General features: G+C 52.8%; 1 protein-coding gene across 1 annotated transcript; it reads right to left on the reverse strand.

The window, feature by feature from the left end:
- Window positions 1-1,925: 1,925 nt before the first annotated feature.
- Bok (BCL2 family apoptosis regulator BOK) lies at window positions 1,926-13,444 on the reverse strand. Its single transcript, XM_075951537.1, has 5 exons — window positions 13,066-13,444; window positions 12,264-12,515; window positions 9,663-9,791; window positions 3,382-3,545; window positions 1,926-2,659 (listed from the first exon to the last, which is right to left on the reverse strand). The coding sequence occupies exons 2-5, from the start codon at window positions 12,484-12,486 to the stop codon at window positions 2,534-2,536; spliced, it is 642 nt and encodes a 213-aa protein (XP_075807652.1). The 5' UTR covers window positions 12,487-12,515; window positions 13,066-13,444; the 3' UTR covers window positions 1,926-2,533.
- Window positions 13,445-13,849: the final 405 nt, after the last annotated feature.

The raw sequence follows: 13,849 nt of genomic DNA on the forward strand, positions 1-13,849 counted from the left end.
CCTGGTCTACAAGAGTGAGTTCCAGGACAGGCTCCAAAAAAAACCCAAAATAAATAAATAAATAAAAATAAAACAACAACTACAAAAAAATTTTCACATATTTAGTTGGTTCACAGTGGCCGCCAGGCCTATGCTTCCACCATCCATCCAACCAGTGACGGTTCCTATCCTGCCCACAGCTATGACCCTGAATGCTTCTGCTTGGTGAGTCTTGTCAGTACCTCAGCCTGGTCCCAATCATTCCTCCCACCCTTGATAGCCATGGCTACACATTTCCCATCACTTTGCACAAATACTGTACAATTTCTTTAGCAACAGTGCACCTGTCCCTGCCCTGTCCCCTACCCTCTTGGGGCCTTCTTGTCTCAACTTGTATCCAAATAACTGCTTCATAAGCATCCAAGTTGAGGTCCTAAGGACCCCTGGGAGATCCTCACCAGGCCTCAGAAATGCCGGGTGGTCATCTCCTTGTGGTCATCTCCTTGTGGTCATCTCCTGGTGGTGGACATTGCTATCCTTAGAGGAAGAAACCCGCTGCTGAGGGAAGCTGATTCATGGCCCAGTGTCCCCAGCTTCCTTAAGGCCTCCCACACAGCTTCATTCCAACCCCTGCTGCCCCTTTAACAAGAGACCTCCTGTGAGACTAGTTCAGCATGTTCCACAATCCAGCCACCGGTGAGAGGCCCTGGGCTGGACGCTCAGCAACCTCAACTCTGGCTGAAGAAGGTAAGAGTCTCTGTTAGGGCAGATATAGCGCTGGAGGCTTCTGTGGGATGCCAGAGCTGGGAATCGGAAGTCCTGTGTCCATCCTTTCCTTTCCCCGTTTCTTCCGGCATAGTTAGGAGGGCCCCACTATTTGCAAGGAACTCCGTTTGGAGAGTGTTTGGTCACCAGAACCTGGCCTTCCCCGTATCTTGATTATCTCTAGTGCCACATCACACCCTGGACCAGCACAGAGCTCTCTGTTAGGCAGGCATTAGCGCCTTGACTGGAGAACCAATCAGAATCCTTCCCTCTTGGGCCACAGACCAGCCCTTCATACCTCTAAGGGCTCCACGTGGGCCACTGAACACCCTACGGTGGCTCACCCGAAACAAATGGTTTGTACCCTTTCTGCCCTCCAAGGGGATGCGAACCCCATATAGCGACAGAACATCTTTCTACAGGAGCTTTCTCAGCCTCACACACAGCCCAGTCCAGCACACACAGCCTGGCTGGGGGAGGGGCGCAGGCAGGCTGCCAGGGCTCCATCAAGTCAAAGGATGGGCTCAGGGAGATAAAGGACAGGGCATATCCAGCCAGCACACACCTCCCCAGCACTACAGGTCTGGCCGGGGCTCCGAAACACTCCCGTGGCCTGATTTAAACAACTGGTATCAAGGAAAGGCTGGATGTGGGGAGCCGAGCGAATGTGTAGAGAAGATGAAGTCCCGGATAAATGTGTATTGTTTGACACAGGCCCTGCCATGTCAAGGGCCCAATGCCTCAACCCATGAGAAGGGAAAGCCTTCCTTTGGTCTGACTGAGTGTTGACAGTATATGCTAGTATGAGTCTGTATGAATGATTGACAGCGTGTAAAAAAACTAGCAACTGTAGCTTCCTCCTCCTAGATGTTACTGCTTTAAGATTGCACCGACAGACACCGTGCCAAGACTAGCTAACCCTTCCCTGTGCTGCACATAAGGAATACGCTGAGGTTTCAGGTCGTCACAGCTCCAGAGTGCGCCTGTCCTACCTGGGCCCAGCTTGCTTTCTTTGTCCCCTCATAGTCCCCAGTCAGGTCAAGTCCAAAGCTGCTCAGACACAGCAGCAAGAGGAGGAGGTTAGACTTCATGAAGGACCGGCTTCCCAAGTCTGAGTTCTTAGAGGTCCCAGCTGGCGATGTTTCCCCAGTCCCATGAGGACAGACACAGAGAAAGCAGAATAGGCTCTCACACTCCACTGGGTAAAACTTTATTGGGGTCCCGCTTAAGCAGACCACTTCATCCACAGGATCTCTGCTCATTGGTCAGACGAACTACCTACACCCTGGTCTCTGCCACGAAGGACCCATTGTGGGTTAGGGACACCTTCTTCATCTAGAAATAGCCTAAGCAGCCACACAGGAGCCTTCTGCTCTGCCTTCAGGGACAGGAAGCATCCCTGGCTCCTGCATTAGCCAGAGTCACCTTCAGATCAGATGGACAGGACCTGCTTCCCACAAGGACTGAGGCCAGCTCGTGTCCTGGGAAGAGCCCTCCCTGGGGTGAGGCCCTGAGCATCAAGTGAAAGTGTCCCCCGGTTCCTTTCTCCAGGGCTGGGCACTGACCCAAGGGAAGAACTACAGAAGACACTGAAGCCAGCTCCAGACTCTGGGATGGCCTCCTCCACTCAGCCCTCCCAGAGACCGGGGTCCACAAGGAATGGGGTTTGGGACAGGGCCCCGAGGGCCGGATGCTCCCAATCTGAGAGAGGAAGGTGCTTTGCAGGTGCTGCGGGCCCTGTGCGTTGGGCCCAGGGGCTCTAGGGGTGGCCCCTGCCCTGGTGGGCAGCTCATCTCTCTGGCAACAACAGGAAGAATGCAGCCTTCAGGAAGCGGCCAAAACTGCAGAGAGTGGCCACGAGCCAGTGGGAATGGAAGCCAGGGTCTGTGCTGACCACACACTTGAGGACATCAGTCTGGGAGAAAAAAAAATGGGATAGTTAGCCGGACCAGGCAACCCGAGGTCCCTAGTACCTTGCTCTAGAAAAATGTCTCATCGGATCACAAAGGGAATATACAAAGCTGTTTGAGAAAGGAGGATGTGGCCCATCTGGGCCTAAACTTGTTCAGGACTCCTGAGAGTTAGAAGGGGAAAGGTCTCAAGCCAAACGTCCTTGCCTACCCATTTTACAGGCGAAAATGGGCTTCTGGACAGAGCCCATCCTCCGTGCCCAGTACCCAAAAGTATCTTTGGTTTGGCCAACCATGTAGGCAGTCAGGCACGGAGACTAGGAGGGCCTGCCCTGATCCTGACGCTCGCCCCTCTAGGTCCTGCTTCTTGAGAATGGAGAAAAGTGGGGCTCCCAAGAGGGAAGTGAAGTACTTTGGGCAGCACTGAAATCTCCCTGTGAGGGGGGCTTGGTTCTGTCTCTGAAAGACTACCTGTTGGCCTCTTTCTGCCAGGCGCCTTCTGGGAACAGCAGGAGGACAAGAGTTTAGGGTCTGGGATCATGTCAGCACAGGCACAGAAGAGCCAGCACCTGCCTGCATCCCAGAGCAACCCTGAGTCCTAAAGCCCTTGCCTATGGCCCCCATATTCCATCCCACTCCACCGTCTGTTCCCGCACTAACACTCCAGGGCTTACCACACCAACCCCACCCCACCGCACCCCACAGCCCCGCTGATTCTCAGGCTCACCCATCCACCACGCCTCCGAAGCCAGGTCGCCAGCGTCTTGCGCACAAACTCCCCCAGGCAGTCAACCAGGGCATGAACCATGGCAGGCTGAGCCTGCCGGACACAGTCCACTGCCAGCCCTGCGGCCACCGAGTACAGGGACACTACCTTGCCCCATGTGATGCCTAGAGAGAGAGAGAGTTGCTGATCAGACCCAAAGTCGTGTCCAGCCCCTAGGGTACCATGAAGAGCTGAGCTTCTTCTCTAAGCTACTTTCCTGCCTGCCATCAGCTGGTGACTAATGATGACAATGGAGCTAGGACCCTCTGTACAGGGCACCACCTCAACAGGGCACTTGACCAGATATGCTAGTAGGCTTGACCACCGTCTCCAGCAAGTCAGGTTTTCCCTCTCGGGCTGTTCTCCTGTAGATGCAGGCTCCCAGCCATACCTGCTGGAGCCTAGGAGACCAGCCTTACCCACATCTGAGAGAGGGGGCCACAGGAAAGCAGTGCAGCTCAGCACAGCGGGGTTGAGCTGACTCAGAACTGGGCAAGGAAAGCAGCAAACAAGGGTGTGTCCGACCCTGTTTTGTCTGCTGCTCTGAACCTTGACGCCAGGGCAGTAGGTCAGGGCCTATCCCAGGCTTGCTTTAGAAAAAAAAGCCACAGTCCACAGGGGGATTCCTCCCCAGACTGCTGACCTGCTGGGAGGCATAACGATAAATGAACAACATTGTGAGGGATTACACGCAGCACCTTAACATACAGAAATGTAGGGGCTGGGGGAGACAGCCCAGTAGTTAAAGTATTTGCTAAGCAAGCCTGGAAACCAGAGTTCGGAGCCCCATAACTCATATAAACGCGGGGTAGGTATGCCAGCTCACCCTCCCCAATTCTAGTCTCGGAAGACAGACAGGATCCTCGGGGCAAGCTGGTTAGCAAGCTTCACTGTATCAGCGAGCTCTGGGTATGTCTGAGAAACCCTGCCGCAGTGAATTAGAAGGCTAACGCCCACATCAACCTTGGGTCCCCGTATGCATGCACACGTATGTGCCTAGACACGCAAACATGCATACACACACGGAAGTGGAAAGAGTACAGAAACTTTGTATGCTATCACTAGTACTGACAAAAAAGAGTCGGGTCTTGGCATAATCGCAGCATTTCTGTGGCAGAGGCAGGGGAATCAGAAAGGAGTTCAATCAAGGTCATCCTCAGCCGGCCTGGGTTACGTAAGTTCTCCTCTCCAAAGAGGGAGCTGGAAATATGGCTCCGTAGTTAAAGAGCACCTATTGCTCTCCCAGGGTCAGACCTGAGTACACGCGTACACATCCACACAGAGGTACAAACACATACACATAATTAAAAACAAAACAATGTTTTAAGTATATTATTTACATTTAAATATTAAAACATAAAATATTAGACATTTGTAAATATAAATATTAAAACTGTAAATTATATAGTTGATATCAATATTTAAAATTATATTAAAATATAAAAATATTAAAAAATAGAATAAATCAGCCAGGCATGCTGGTGTGTGCCTTTAACCCAGCACTCAGGAGGCAGGGGCAGGCAATTTCTGAGTTAGAGGCCAGCCTGGTCTACAGAGCGAGTTCTGGGACAGCCAGAGACACTTTATCTCAAAAAACCTAAATAAATATATTAATTAATTAAAACAAATCTTTTAAAGAAGGGGTAGGTCAGGTAGTGTGCTCCTGTAATCTCAGTAGCAGGAAGCTGAGGCAAGAAGGTCTTGAGACTGAGGGAGCCAAAAAAAAAAAAAAGCACAAATAACACATTAAGCATTTCAAAAAATAAAGCCCATTTCCCCTTGTTAACAGCACAAGAGGATAAATTATAACAAGATGCCAGCCAGCCAGGTCATCAGTGACCTCCAGGTTCAGTAAGAGACTGTCTCAAAAAAGTAACTGGAAGAAGCTACGAAAAAAGATACTCATCCTTAATCTCTGACCTATACACAGGAGCGTCTGCACCTACAGGCTTGTACACACACACACGCACACGCACACGCACACACATGCACACACGCGAAGATGAGATGAGGGCTTAGCTAACTGCTGTTCTCAGCTCTTCTAGCAAAGGCAGTTGGAGAGCTTTTGGTAAGACCTGAAAAGCTCACACAGCTAGCCACAGCTGGCCTGTGAGATGCTAAGTCGTGGCATTTTCAGACTATGACATTCCCCTCAACCCACCTTCACACAGCACTCAGAATGACCTCTTACCAACGCACCAGTCAGCACACAGATGTTCACCACCAAGGAAAACCTAAGTGCTCGTGGGCAAACTGCTGAGATCCCGCAGCGGCACGGTTATACAGCCAATTACCAGAGTAGAGTTCTGATGAATGCCACACACGGCAAGGGAAAGGAACCAAACACAAAAGGGCACAAATACTGTGCCAGTCCACCTAGAGGAAACCCAGAACAGGCACGCCCACGAATCAAAAAAAAAAATTCATAGGGGTTTGGGGGTGAGGGACAGGGTGTTACTGCCGATAGGCAATATGTCCTCAGGATTGGGACAAACAACATTCTGAATGTGCTAAATGCCACCAGATCTGACATTTAAAGTGACTAAATGTACAGTATATGAATGTTGTTAGCTCAAAAGGGAACGGGAGAGGGGGAGAACCCAACCCCCCTGAAATAAAGTACCACACATCAGCTTCTGACTCTCCCATTGGAGTGACTTTCCGTCTCTTTCGAAATAAACCCAAGTCTGGAATCCAGCTGCGCTCCACTCTGGCATCCACAGGCACCCCTGTCACTCCTAGGGCACAGTCCTGGCTCTCTGCCTGCTGGGTATCCTAGGCCAGGGTCACCACTCAGGGTCAGTGACTAACAGGGCCTTGTGATCAGGCCCAGTTGTCAGTCACGTTCTCACAGGGTTCCCTGCTGTTAGCTGTGACCTTGATGTGATAGAGAAGTCACGCGTCACCCACAGAGTGCCCCGATCCACCACAAGAACCGAGGAGCTCGATGTCCTGTTAAACAGTGAGTTCCATAGGGCGATGACATTCCCAGCAGAAGAGGGGGGACATCTTGGGGAGCGTCTGCTTTCCCTTGGGCTCTCATATATTCATGATCTAATTCTGGAACTTTTTTTGGTGTGTGTGTGGGGGGAGACAGGGCTTCTCTGTGTTGCTTTAGAACCTGTCCTGGAACTAGCTCTTGTAGACCAGGCTGGCCTTGAACTCACAAAGATCTGCCTGCTTCTGCCTCCCAAGTGCTGGGATTTTTCTTTCTTTTTGTCAGGGGGTTATTTGTTTTTTGAGACAAGGTCTCTCTATTATATACCTCTGGCTATCCTGGAACTTGTACTGTAGACCAAGCTGTTCTCAAACTCAGAGATGCATCTGTCTCTGCCTCCAAGAGGGCAAGGATTAAAGGCGTGCACCACCACGGCCTGGCCCTGATTCATTTATTTTTTAATGTGTAAGGGTGGGTGTTCTGTCAGACTGTGAGTCTGTGTACCATATATATGCTATGCCCAAGGAGACCAGAAGAGGACTCGGATAGCCTAGAACTGGATAGAACTAACTTACAGCTCTGCTGAGAATTGAACTCGGGCCCTCTGGAGGAGAACTAAGTGCTCTTAATCGCTGAGCCATCTCTCCAGCCCCCATAATTCCAGAACATCTTATCTCTCCAGAAGAAAGCCCATAGCCACTGGCCGTCATGCCCTGCTTCCCCATTGCCCCCTGATGACTTCTAATCTGCTCTGTTATCGTCAGCACTCTGACGATATTTCTCAATTTCTCAAATGGAATTTGTGTGTGACACATTTAAGGTTCCACACTCCTCTTCATGGTTGACCAATATCCCACACATCCACTGTCAATTCATATACGAGTGGATAGTCACGACTTTTGCCTGTGTAACTGATGCTACTGGGAACACACACAAGGCAAGCTTCTCTGCAGACACGTGTTTTCTTCTGTTAGGTTTACATCTAGTAGTAGATTTGGCGGGTCACACGGAAACACCATGCTTCACCATTTGAGAACCTGCCAGGCTGTTTTCTGAAGTGTGTCCCACCAGCAGCTATTAGAGTCAAGGCTGAGTTCCCCACATCCTCATCAGCGCTGTGGTGGTACAGCCATCCTGGTAAGGATGACGCCATTCTGGCGCATGCAATGATGCTGATCATCATGTGTGTGTGTTTGTCAAGCCTGCTGGTACTTCCTGACCTCCAGTGAGATGTGACCACCCTGCATTCCCATGCTTCTCTTCCTCCCACCTTCTCCCCCCAGCTTGGAGACAGACACTCAAGCAGCCACCCGTGGCTGGCGTCAGCTGCAAAGGGCTCTGTCTCCCACAGGGGATCTCCTAGAGCTGCCTCTCTGGGCTGTCTCCTTGCTCAAGGTGGATTTGCACCAGGAAGGGACGGTAGACAGGGGTTAAGGTTCCTCTGGCCTTTTCACTCACTACCACCCCCAAAGCCCCAGTCCTTTTCTCCTGCTCACTCCTGCCACTCACGGAGGTCCAGTCTCTCCTGGGTTCACCGAAGCCATCCACGGGCTAGATCTGCAGCCTCAGAAGCAAAGTTCCTTATAAATCTAACCATTCCTGGCTCGTAAACCAGCCTGCTTGACAGCTTAGAGACAGACGCCCAGGCAACAACCCATGGCTGGCGTCAGTTGCAAAGCTCCAGAGAGGGCAAGGGTGATCCTCCACCCAAAACTCATGGCTGCTGGCTTCCTTCCTGAGCCCTCCCCACTATCGCTCCAACCAGGTATCTGCAGGTTACCTTCAAGAAAGGGACTGGAGCTAGCCCATTGACTCCTGGTACAGTTTCTCCCCCACCCGACCCACACCACAGCCTTTCCCCACCTCTCCCACTCCATCATCCACACATTCATTTTCTACCCACAGCCCACCCCCCTGACCCCACATTTTTCGGTCCAGAAGCCACACTGGCTGACCCTGACCTCGCCACTCCTAGGGAAAAGACCACATGGATCTGCCGTAAATGACACATGTGGACCACAAGGTCTAAGGGAAGAGCACAGGAAGGTGTGGGGAGATAAGTCTTGCAGCCTACGGTAAACCCGGGGCAGGGTACAAAAGGCAAGCAGCAATAGTGGAACTTGAGGCAGAGAGGGAGGAGGCTGCAAGAGCTAAGAAGCGGCCTTGCCTGTCACTCACTTCTGGAGTAGACATGGAAGGCCCTGGGAAAGCCCCAGGTGAGTGTGGTCACAGTCATCCAGATAAGTGTGTCCCTGATCTCCTAAAGTGCCCCACAACCAGGCACACTCAGAGACTCTTTGGAATACCCATCTTTTAAAATATCCCATGTGGAAATATCTAGCTGTGGAAATTCAAATACCATGGTCACCAAAACCCAGTATATGCAGAGGGCCACTGCCCTGCAGGGTACCACCACCGCAACCAATGCTGGACCATTATCAAATTATCAGGCAGTCCTGTGTCAACAGCCCTCAGGATGGCCAGCAGCAGTAATTATCAAGAAATCTTGATAATAATAAAGATACTCATAAACAAAGGCCACCCAGCCACTACTGTTAACCAAGTAGCACAACCATGTATCACTGCTACTCCTACGCCACCTTCTCCCATTAGTCCATCCCTTTCATAAACCACCCTTCACTTATATTATTAAATTCCACTACCACCTCAACTCATTACATATATAACTCCTATACCCACCATGAAAACTCCCAGCCCCACCCAATTAGACTCTCAAGTTTCAGGGTATTCAATTTCAAAGCACCTAGAGTCAAGCCTGAGACTTGAATTCAATCTCACCATGAAAGGAGAACCAACTCCCAAAAGTGCCCTCTGACCTGAACACATGTGCCATGGTTCAGTGCGCACACACACACACACACACACACACACACCAAATAAAAACATAACAAACAGCTGGGGATGGTGATGCCACCTTTAACCCCAGCACTCAGGAGGCAGAGAGAGGATCTCCGAGTTCGAGACCAGCACGGTCTACAGAATTCTAGGACAGCAAGGGCTAGGCAAAGAAGCCCTTTCTCAAAAAACCAAAATTAAGAAGAAAAAAGAAAGTGGCCAGCAGCACCACACGCTGCCTTCTGAGCCAGCTCTTGCTGGACTGGGCTGTGACATAGTTCAGCACAGCCCAGAGGGCCAGGAGGCTGGCAGTATGCTAGCAGTGACTTGGAACCCATAGGACTGTGTCAGAGGATCCCAAGGGTTTTCTATCTTTGTAAGCCTGCCTGACCCACACATGTTGAGCCTCCTCTCCCAGAGGTGCCTTGAGTAAACAGGCCAGACCTACCTGCTGAGAAGATGTGGCCTGCCACAGCAAGGAAGGCGTCCGTCACCACAGGCTCAGACTGTAAAGAGATGTGCAGCTGCCGGGCCACGTTTCGGTACACACTGGGGCGAATCTGTTCCAGCTCATCCCCTGCATGGGCACACAGGGGTTCAGGTCCTCTCACGCCGTAGCCCTGTGGCTAGCACTGACCACGACTCAATCCTGTCCTTGATCCACCTGACCTCACTTGACCTGCAGGCTCACACCTTTCTCTCCACTTGGCCCTGATACTCCATTCTGTCTGTTTGACACCCACCCACCCCTTCACCTTATCTTACTTCATTTGACTCTCCCAACCTTGGCCCCACGAACAAAGAGACTAAAGGAGGCCGTGGAACCTCCAGCTCCCAAAGGCAAGCTGGCTGGGCCAGTGGGGCAGGAATTCTGCAGTGGTGCATGGGCAGTGCCTACCCAGTCAGTGACTCACAGCAGGCAGGCAGGCAGGCAGGCAGGCAGAACCCAACATGGAGAGGGGCTCAGCTAGAATATGTAGTCACCGTCTGCTGCCTCATAGGATTGTCCTGGCTGAAGCACTAGCATCACTAGTGATGGCTCAGTGAACTGACTTAGGCTGAGCCAAGGCCCTGGGAAAATGGTACCACCCACATGCCAACATGGGCTCCTGGTGCCAAATGGGTGTGCTTTTATATGCTCCTACGTCAGTGCAGCCATAGCTGGGCCAAAGAGGATGCCTGCCACCGTCCCACCTGCCCCCCCGGGCTGCAGTGCCCTTGGCAGCATCATGCACGCACAGGGAAAGATGGTGCCGGGAATTCCACACAGCCTCTGATTGGGTGCCCCTGGTCCAGCCACTTCCCCAGCCAAAGCAAACAGGGAAATGCTGCTGCCGCCTGGCCTGTCCCAGCGATAAGGGCACCCACGTCATCCCCGAGGCCAGCTGTGCTCTATCTAATTAATTAAGATCTGGAACGGGTGCAGAATCAGAAGGAGGAGGGCCAGGGGATGAAGAGATGGCATGGAAATTCCCAAGGCTGGCCTGGGTATTGCCAAGGATTAAAACCCTGGGGGCCTCTGGAGACTGACCCCAGGGAGATTGCCGAGGGACACAAGCTGGGCTGCTTCCTGTCTGTGGCTGGGGTCATGCTTGGGGGGGGGGCAGGAAGCTATCACTGAGCTTAGAAAAAAATCATCCTGAATAGTCATGACAGCACCAAACATAACCTGAACAAGCACACACTGGGATGCAAGTGCTCTTCCTCCAGGAAACCCCTTGGCTGTCTAGAAAGGTCTGAACCCCAGAGTGTAGGAACAATAGGACTGAGTGATGGAGAAAGGCCTTAAAGTTGCTAGCTGAGCACAAGGCTTTGACCTGTTCCTTTCTAGAGGCCAGTGTTCAGTCCTCCCAGGACCTACCAAAAGGGCCAAGAGGACAGACATTGAGTGGGTCAGACCCAAGGCAAGACTTCCTCCCTGCCACCCCGTGCCCTAGGAACTCTCAGGAGGTCACTATGTCATTTCTCCAGCAGCAGCTCCCGGTCTTCTTCTCTGATGAATTTGCTTAGCCAAACCCCTTCACTCATCCTTCCCACACACAGAGATAGCTCCCTCTGTCCATTCACAGCCCTCCTTCCTGGATGCCCAACTCAGATGGCATGAACTCTACCTCTTGGGCAGACCAGGTCTACACAGCCCTGTTCCTTGAGGCCATCGCAGCACAGAGATGCAGGGCCTATATAAGATAGTATGTGTGCATAACTCATCTCACAGGAAGCCAGCTCATCCATGGCTCCCTCCAACCAGGAGAGTGCACACCAGCTCTCCCTGACAACCATTTACCTATTTATGTGATCTCTGTTATTCACCTATTCCCTTGGACAGCCCCAGGACAACGCCAGGCCCCAGTCCGGCTGTGATAAGGTGAACTGTCCACCTTCCAAAAGGAAAGTTTGCCTATCCTTCCCCCTCACGTGTCCAGGCCTTAGAGGAGCTAAGGAGAGCCACTGAGCTGTGTGTGACCCCTCCAAACAATGTCCCAGATGTCCTTCGAGAAGGCCCTGGCGGGGGGCCTTCCCATCAAGGGAAACAGCAATGGGTGTCGGATCTCAGCCAATAACTAAAAGGCCTATTTTCCAAAACAAACATTGGGACATGTGGTCCCACAAAGGATTTTTTAGTCCAGCAGAGTACAAGGGTCACAATAAAGTTTAGCCGCTAAAATATTACTCTTCCAGAGCTTTCTGTGGTTTACGACAAGAATGTCTGTGATCTGAGCTAAGCAGACTTGGGGGGTTAAGGGTGGGGGGCCTGGCAAAGGAGCCAGCAAGCAGGCAAGCCTAGGGGACAACAGAAGAGCACCAACCTGGGTGGCCTGTCCTGCACCCTCACCATTCCAGACAGATTTGGGCTCCCACGCATGCACGCCTCCTCTTTACCCCAGAGGGAGGGTGAGGCGCAGCCAAAGAGGGACTGAGCATGTCTGGAGAAGGGAATGTCGTTGCAGAACAGATGTACTTAGTCCCCCGAAACACAACAGGCAGGCCCATCAACCAGTTATGGGAGCTAGGGGGGCTGGGATCGTAGCTACTGGTGTGCCACACTCACCCAAGCGCAGCAGCACGGTGCACACCTCCGCTAGGCGTCCTCCAGGGGCAGGAGAAGCACGCTCCGGTGCGCTCCAGGAGAGGCCGGCGCGCAAAAGCCGCGCGTGCACGTACTCCCGGCCTAGTGCCTTGGCCTGGGCCACCAGCTCCTTGTCTGTGGGCGAGCGATCAAAAGCGTCCATGATCTCCGCAGCGAAGACAGAAGAGCGCCGCAGCACCTCCATGGCCGAAGCGCAGGCGAGAGGAACCACACCTACGACAGACAAAGCACAGCCGGACGGCCTCCAGCCAAGCGGGGAAGGGACGCCCGCCACGCGAGGAGACCTGGAGGCACAGCGCGAGGCACAGCGGTCCCCACCGCGTGCGCCCCGGTCCAGTGCCGATCCAAAGCTCACAGAGGAGGTCGGCTGGCCGCCGCCCTCAAAAAGGGCCAGTTTCGGATGGCCTCTCGTTTTGCTCCCCAAGCCTTTTAAAACACAGTGCCAAGTTATTTTAGGTTCTAAATTAAATCACCGGCGGTGTTCAAGGGTTGGAAGCACCGCGAGAAAAATACCGATAGGTTCTGTGGTCACAGTGCCCAGGCTCGAGGACCAGTTTGGGGACGACGGAGGAAGCAGAGTAGCCTGGGCGACCAGGCGACAGGGGCTTCTCCGGCAGGGAAATCAACTCCCAAGCAAGGCTCTAAACGGCGCGGCGATCCAGGCCACGCACTTGTGCACCTCGCAGAGCGGGTGTTTGTTCCCGGTGTCGCCGTTCCCATGGTGCTACATCCAGGGGACAGACGCCACGCCTGCCCGACTCACCTCTCTGGCCGCATGGCGCGCGGGGCGGCGATGGAGTTCTGGTTTCAGGACCCGCTCGCCGTTCTCTCCGCCGGTCTAGACCATTCCATTCAAACCCGCGAGCGCGCCCCGCCCCAGCGCCCGCCCCGTCCACGCCCGAGCCGAAGCACAGGCTCCGCTGGTCTTCCCGCGCTCGCAGAAGTCCTGATCTCCAGTGGTGCGTGCGGGAGGCGTCCCGCGGACTCCCCGCAGGCGAGTGGCCAAGCCTAGGGCTTCGCCTTCTAAGGAAACGGCAACCCCCGGGGGTGGAGCCGCAGCCCAGCTCTGCCCAACGCCTCCCCGGTTTAAGGAAGGCCAACCCAAGTTCTCGGGATGCGCCGCCTGGGAACGCAGCCAGGCTGGAGCTGTCCCGACAGGCAGCGCGAAGAACATCCAGCTCTGACACCAACCCACTGGGGCGCACCGAGTTCCATTTTAGAATTGGCTGACTTACCCTTTCCTTAGTGCCTTGTAAGAGGTTCCTTATAGATTCTGGGTTCTTGCAGTTCTAGGGGATCCAGTGCCCTCTTCTGACCTCGGAAGGGCATCAGGCACACACGTGATGCACAGACATACATGCAGGCAAACATTCATACGCAAAACAAAACTAAAAATAAGTAAATCTTTACAAATAGATTCTGGATTCTTGACTTAATAGAAGCCTTTGTTTGGAGTGTGATGGAGACTTGACTTTGTACTTGATTGAAGATGCTCCTCTTCCAGTCCAGCCTGACTTTGCTTCTAATGAATTGAGTGAGTTTTCTTA

The sequence above is a fragment of the Microtus pennsylvanicus genome, chromosome 17 (genome assembly GCF_037038515.1).
Source record: "Microtus pennsylvanicus isolate mMicPen1 chromosome 17, mMicPen1.hap1, whole genome shotgun sequence".
Taxonomy (NCBI): domain Eukaryota; kingdom Metazoa; phylum Chordata; class Mammalia; order Rodentia; family Cricetidae; genus Microtus; species Microtus pennsylvanicus.

Excerpts from the sequence above, each read along its gene's own strand:
- Bok (XM_075951537.1), bottom strand. The coding sequence starts at position 12,486 with ATGGAGGTGCTGCGGCGCTCTTCTGTCTTCGCTGCGGAGATCATGGAC. Across the intron at positions 3,546-9,662 it reads AGGCCACATCTTCTCAGCAG|GCATCACATGGGGCAAGGTA; the intron begins GTAGGTCTGGCC and ends CTCTCTCTCTAG. Across the intron at positions 2,660-3,381 it reads TTCGGAGGCGTGGTGGATGG|ACTGATGTCCTCAAGTGTGT; the intron begins GTGAGCCTGAGA and ends TTTTTCTCCCAG.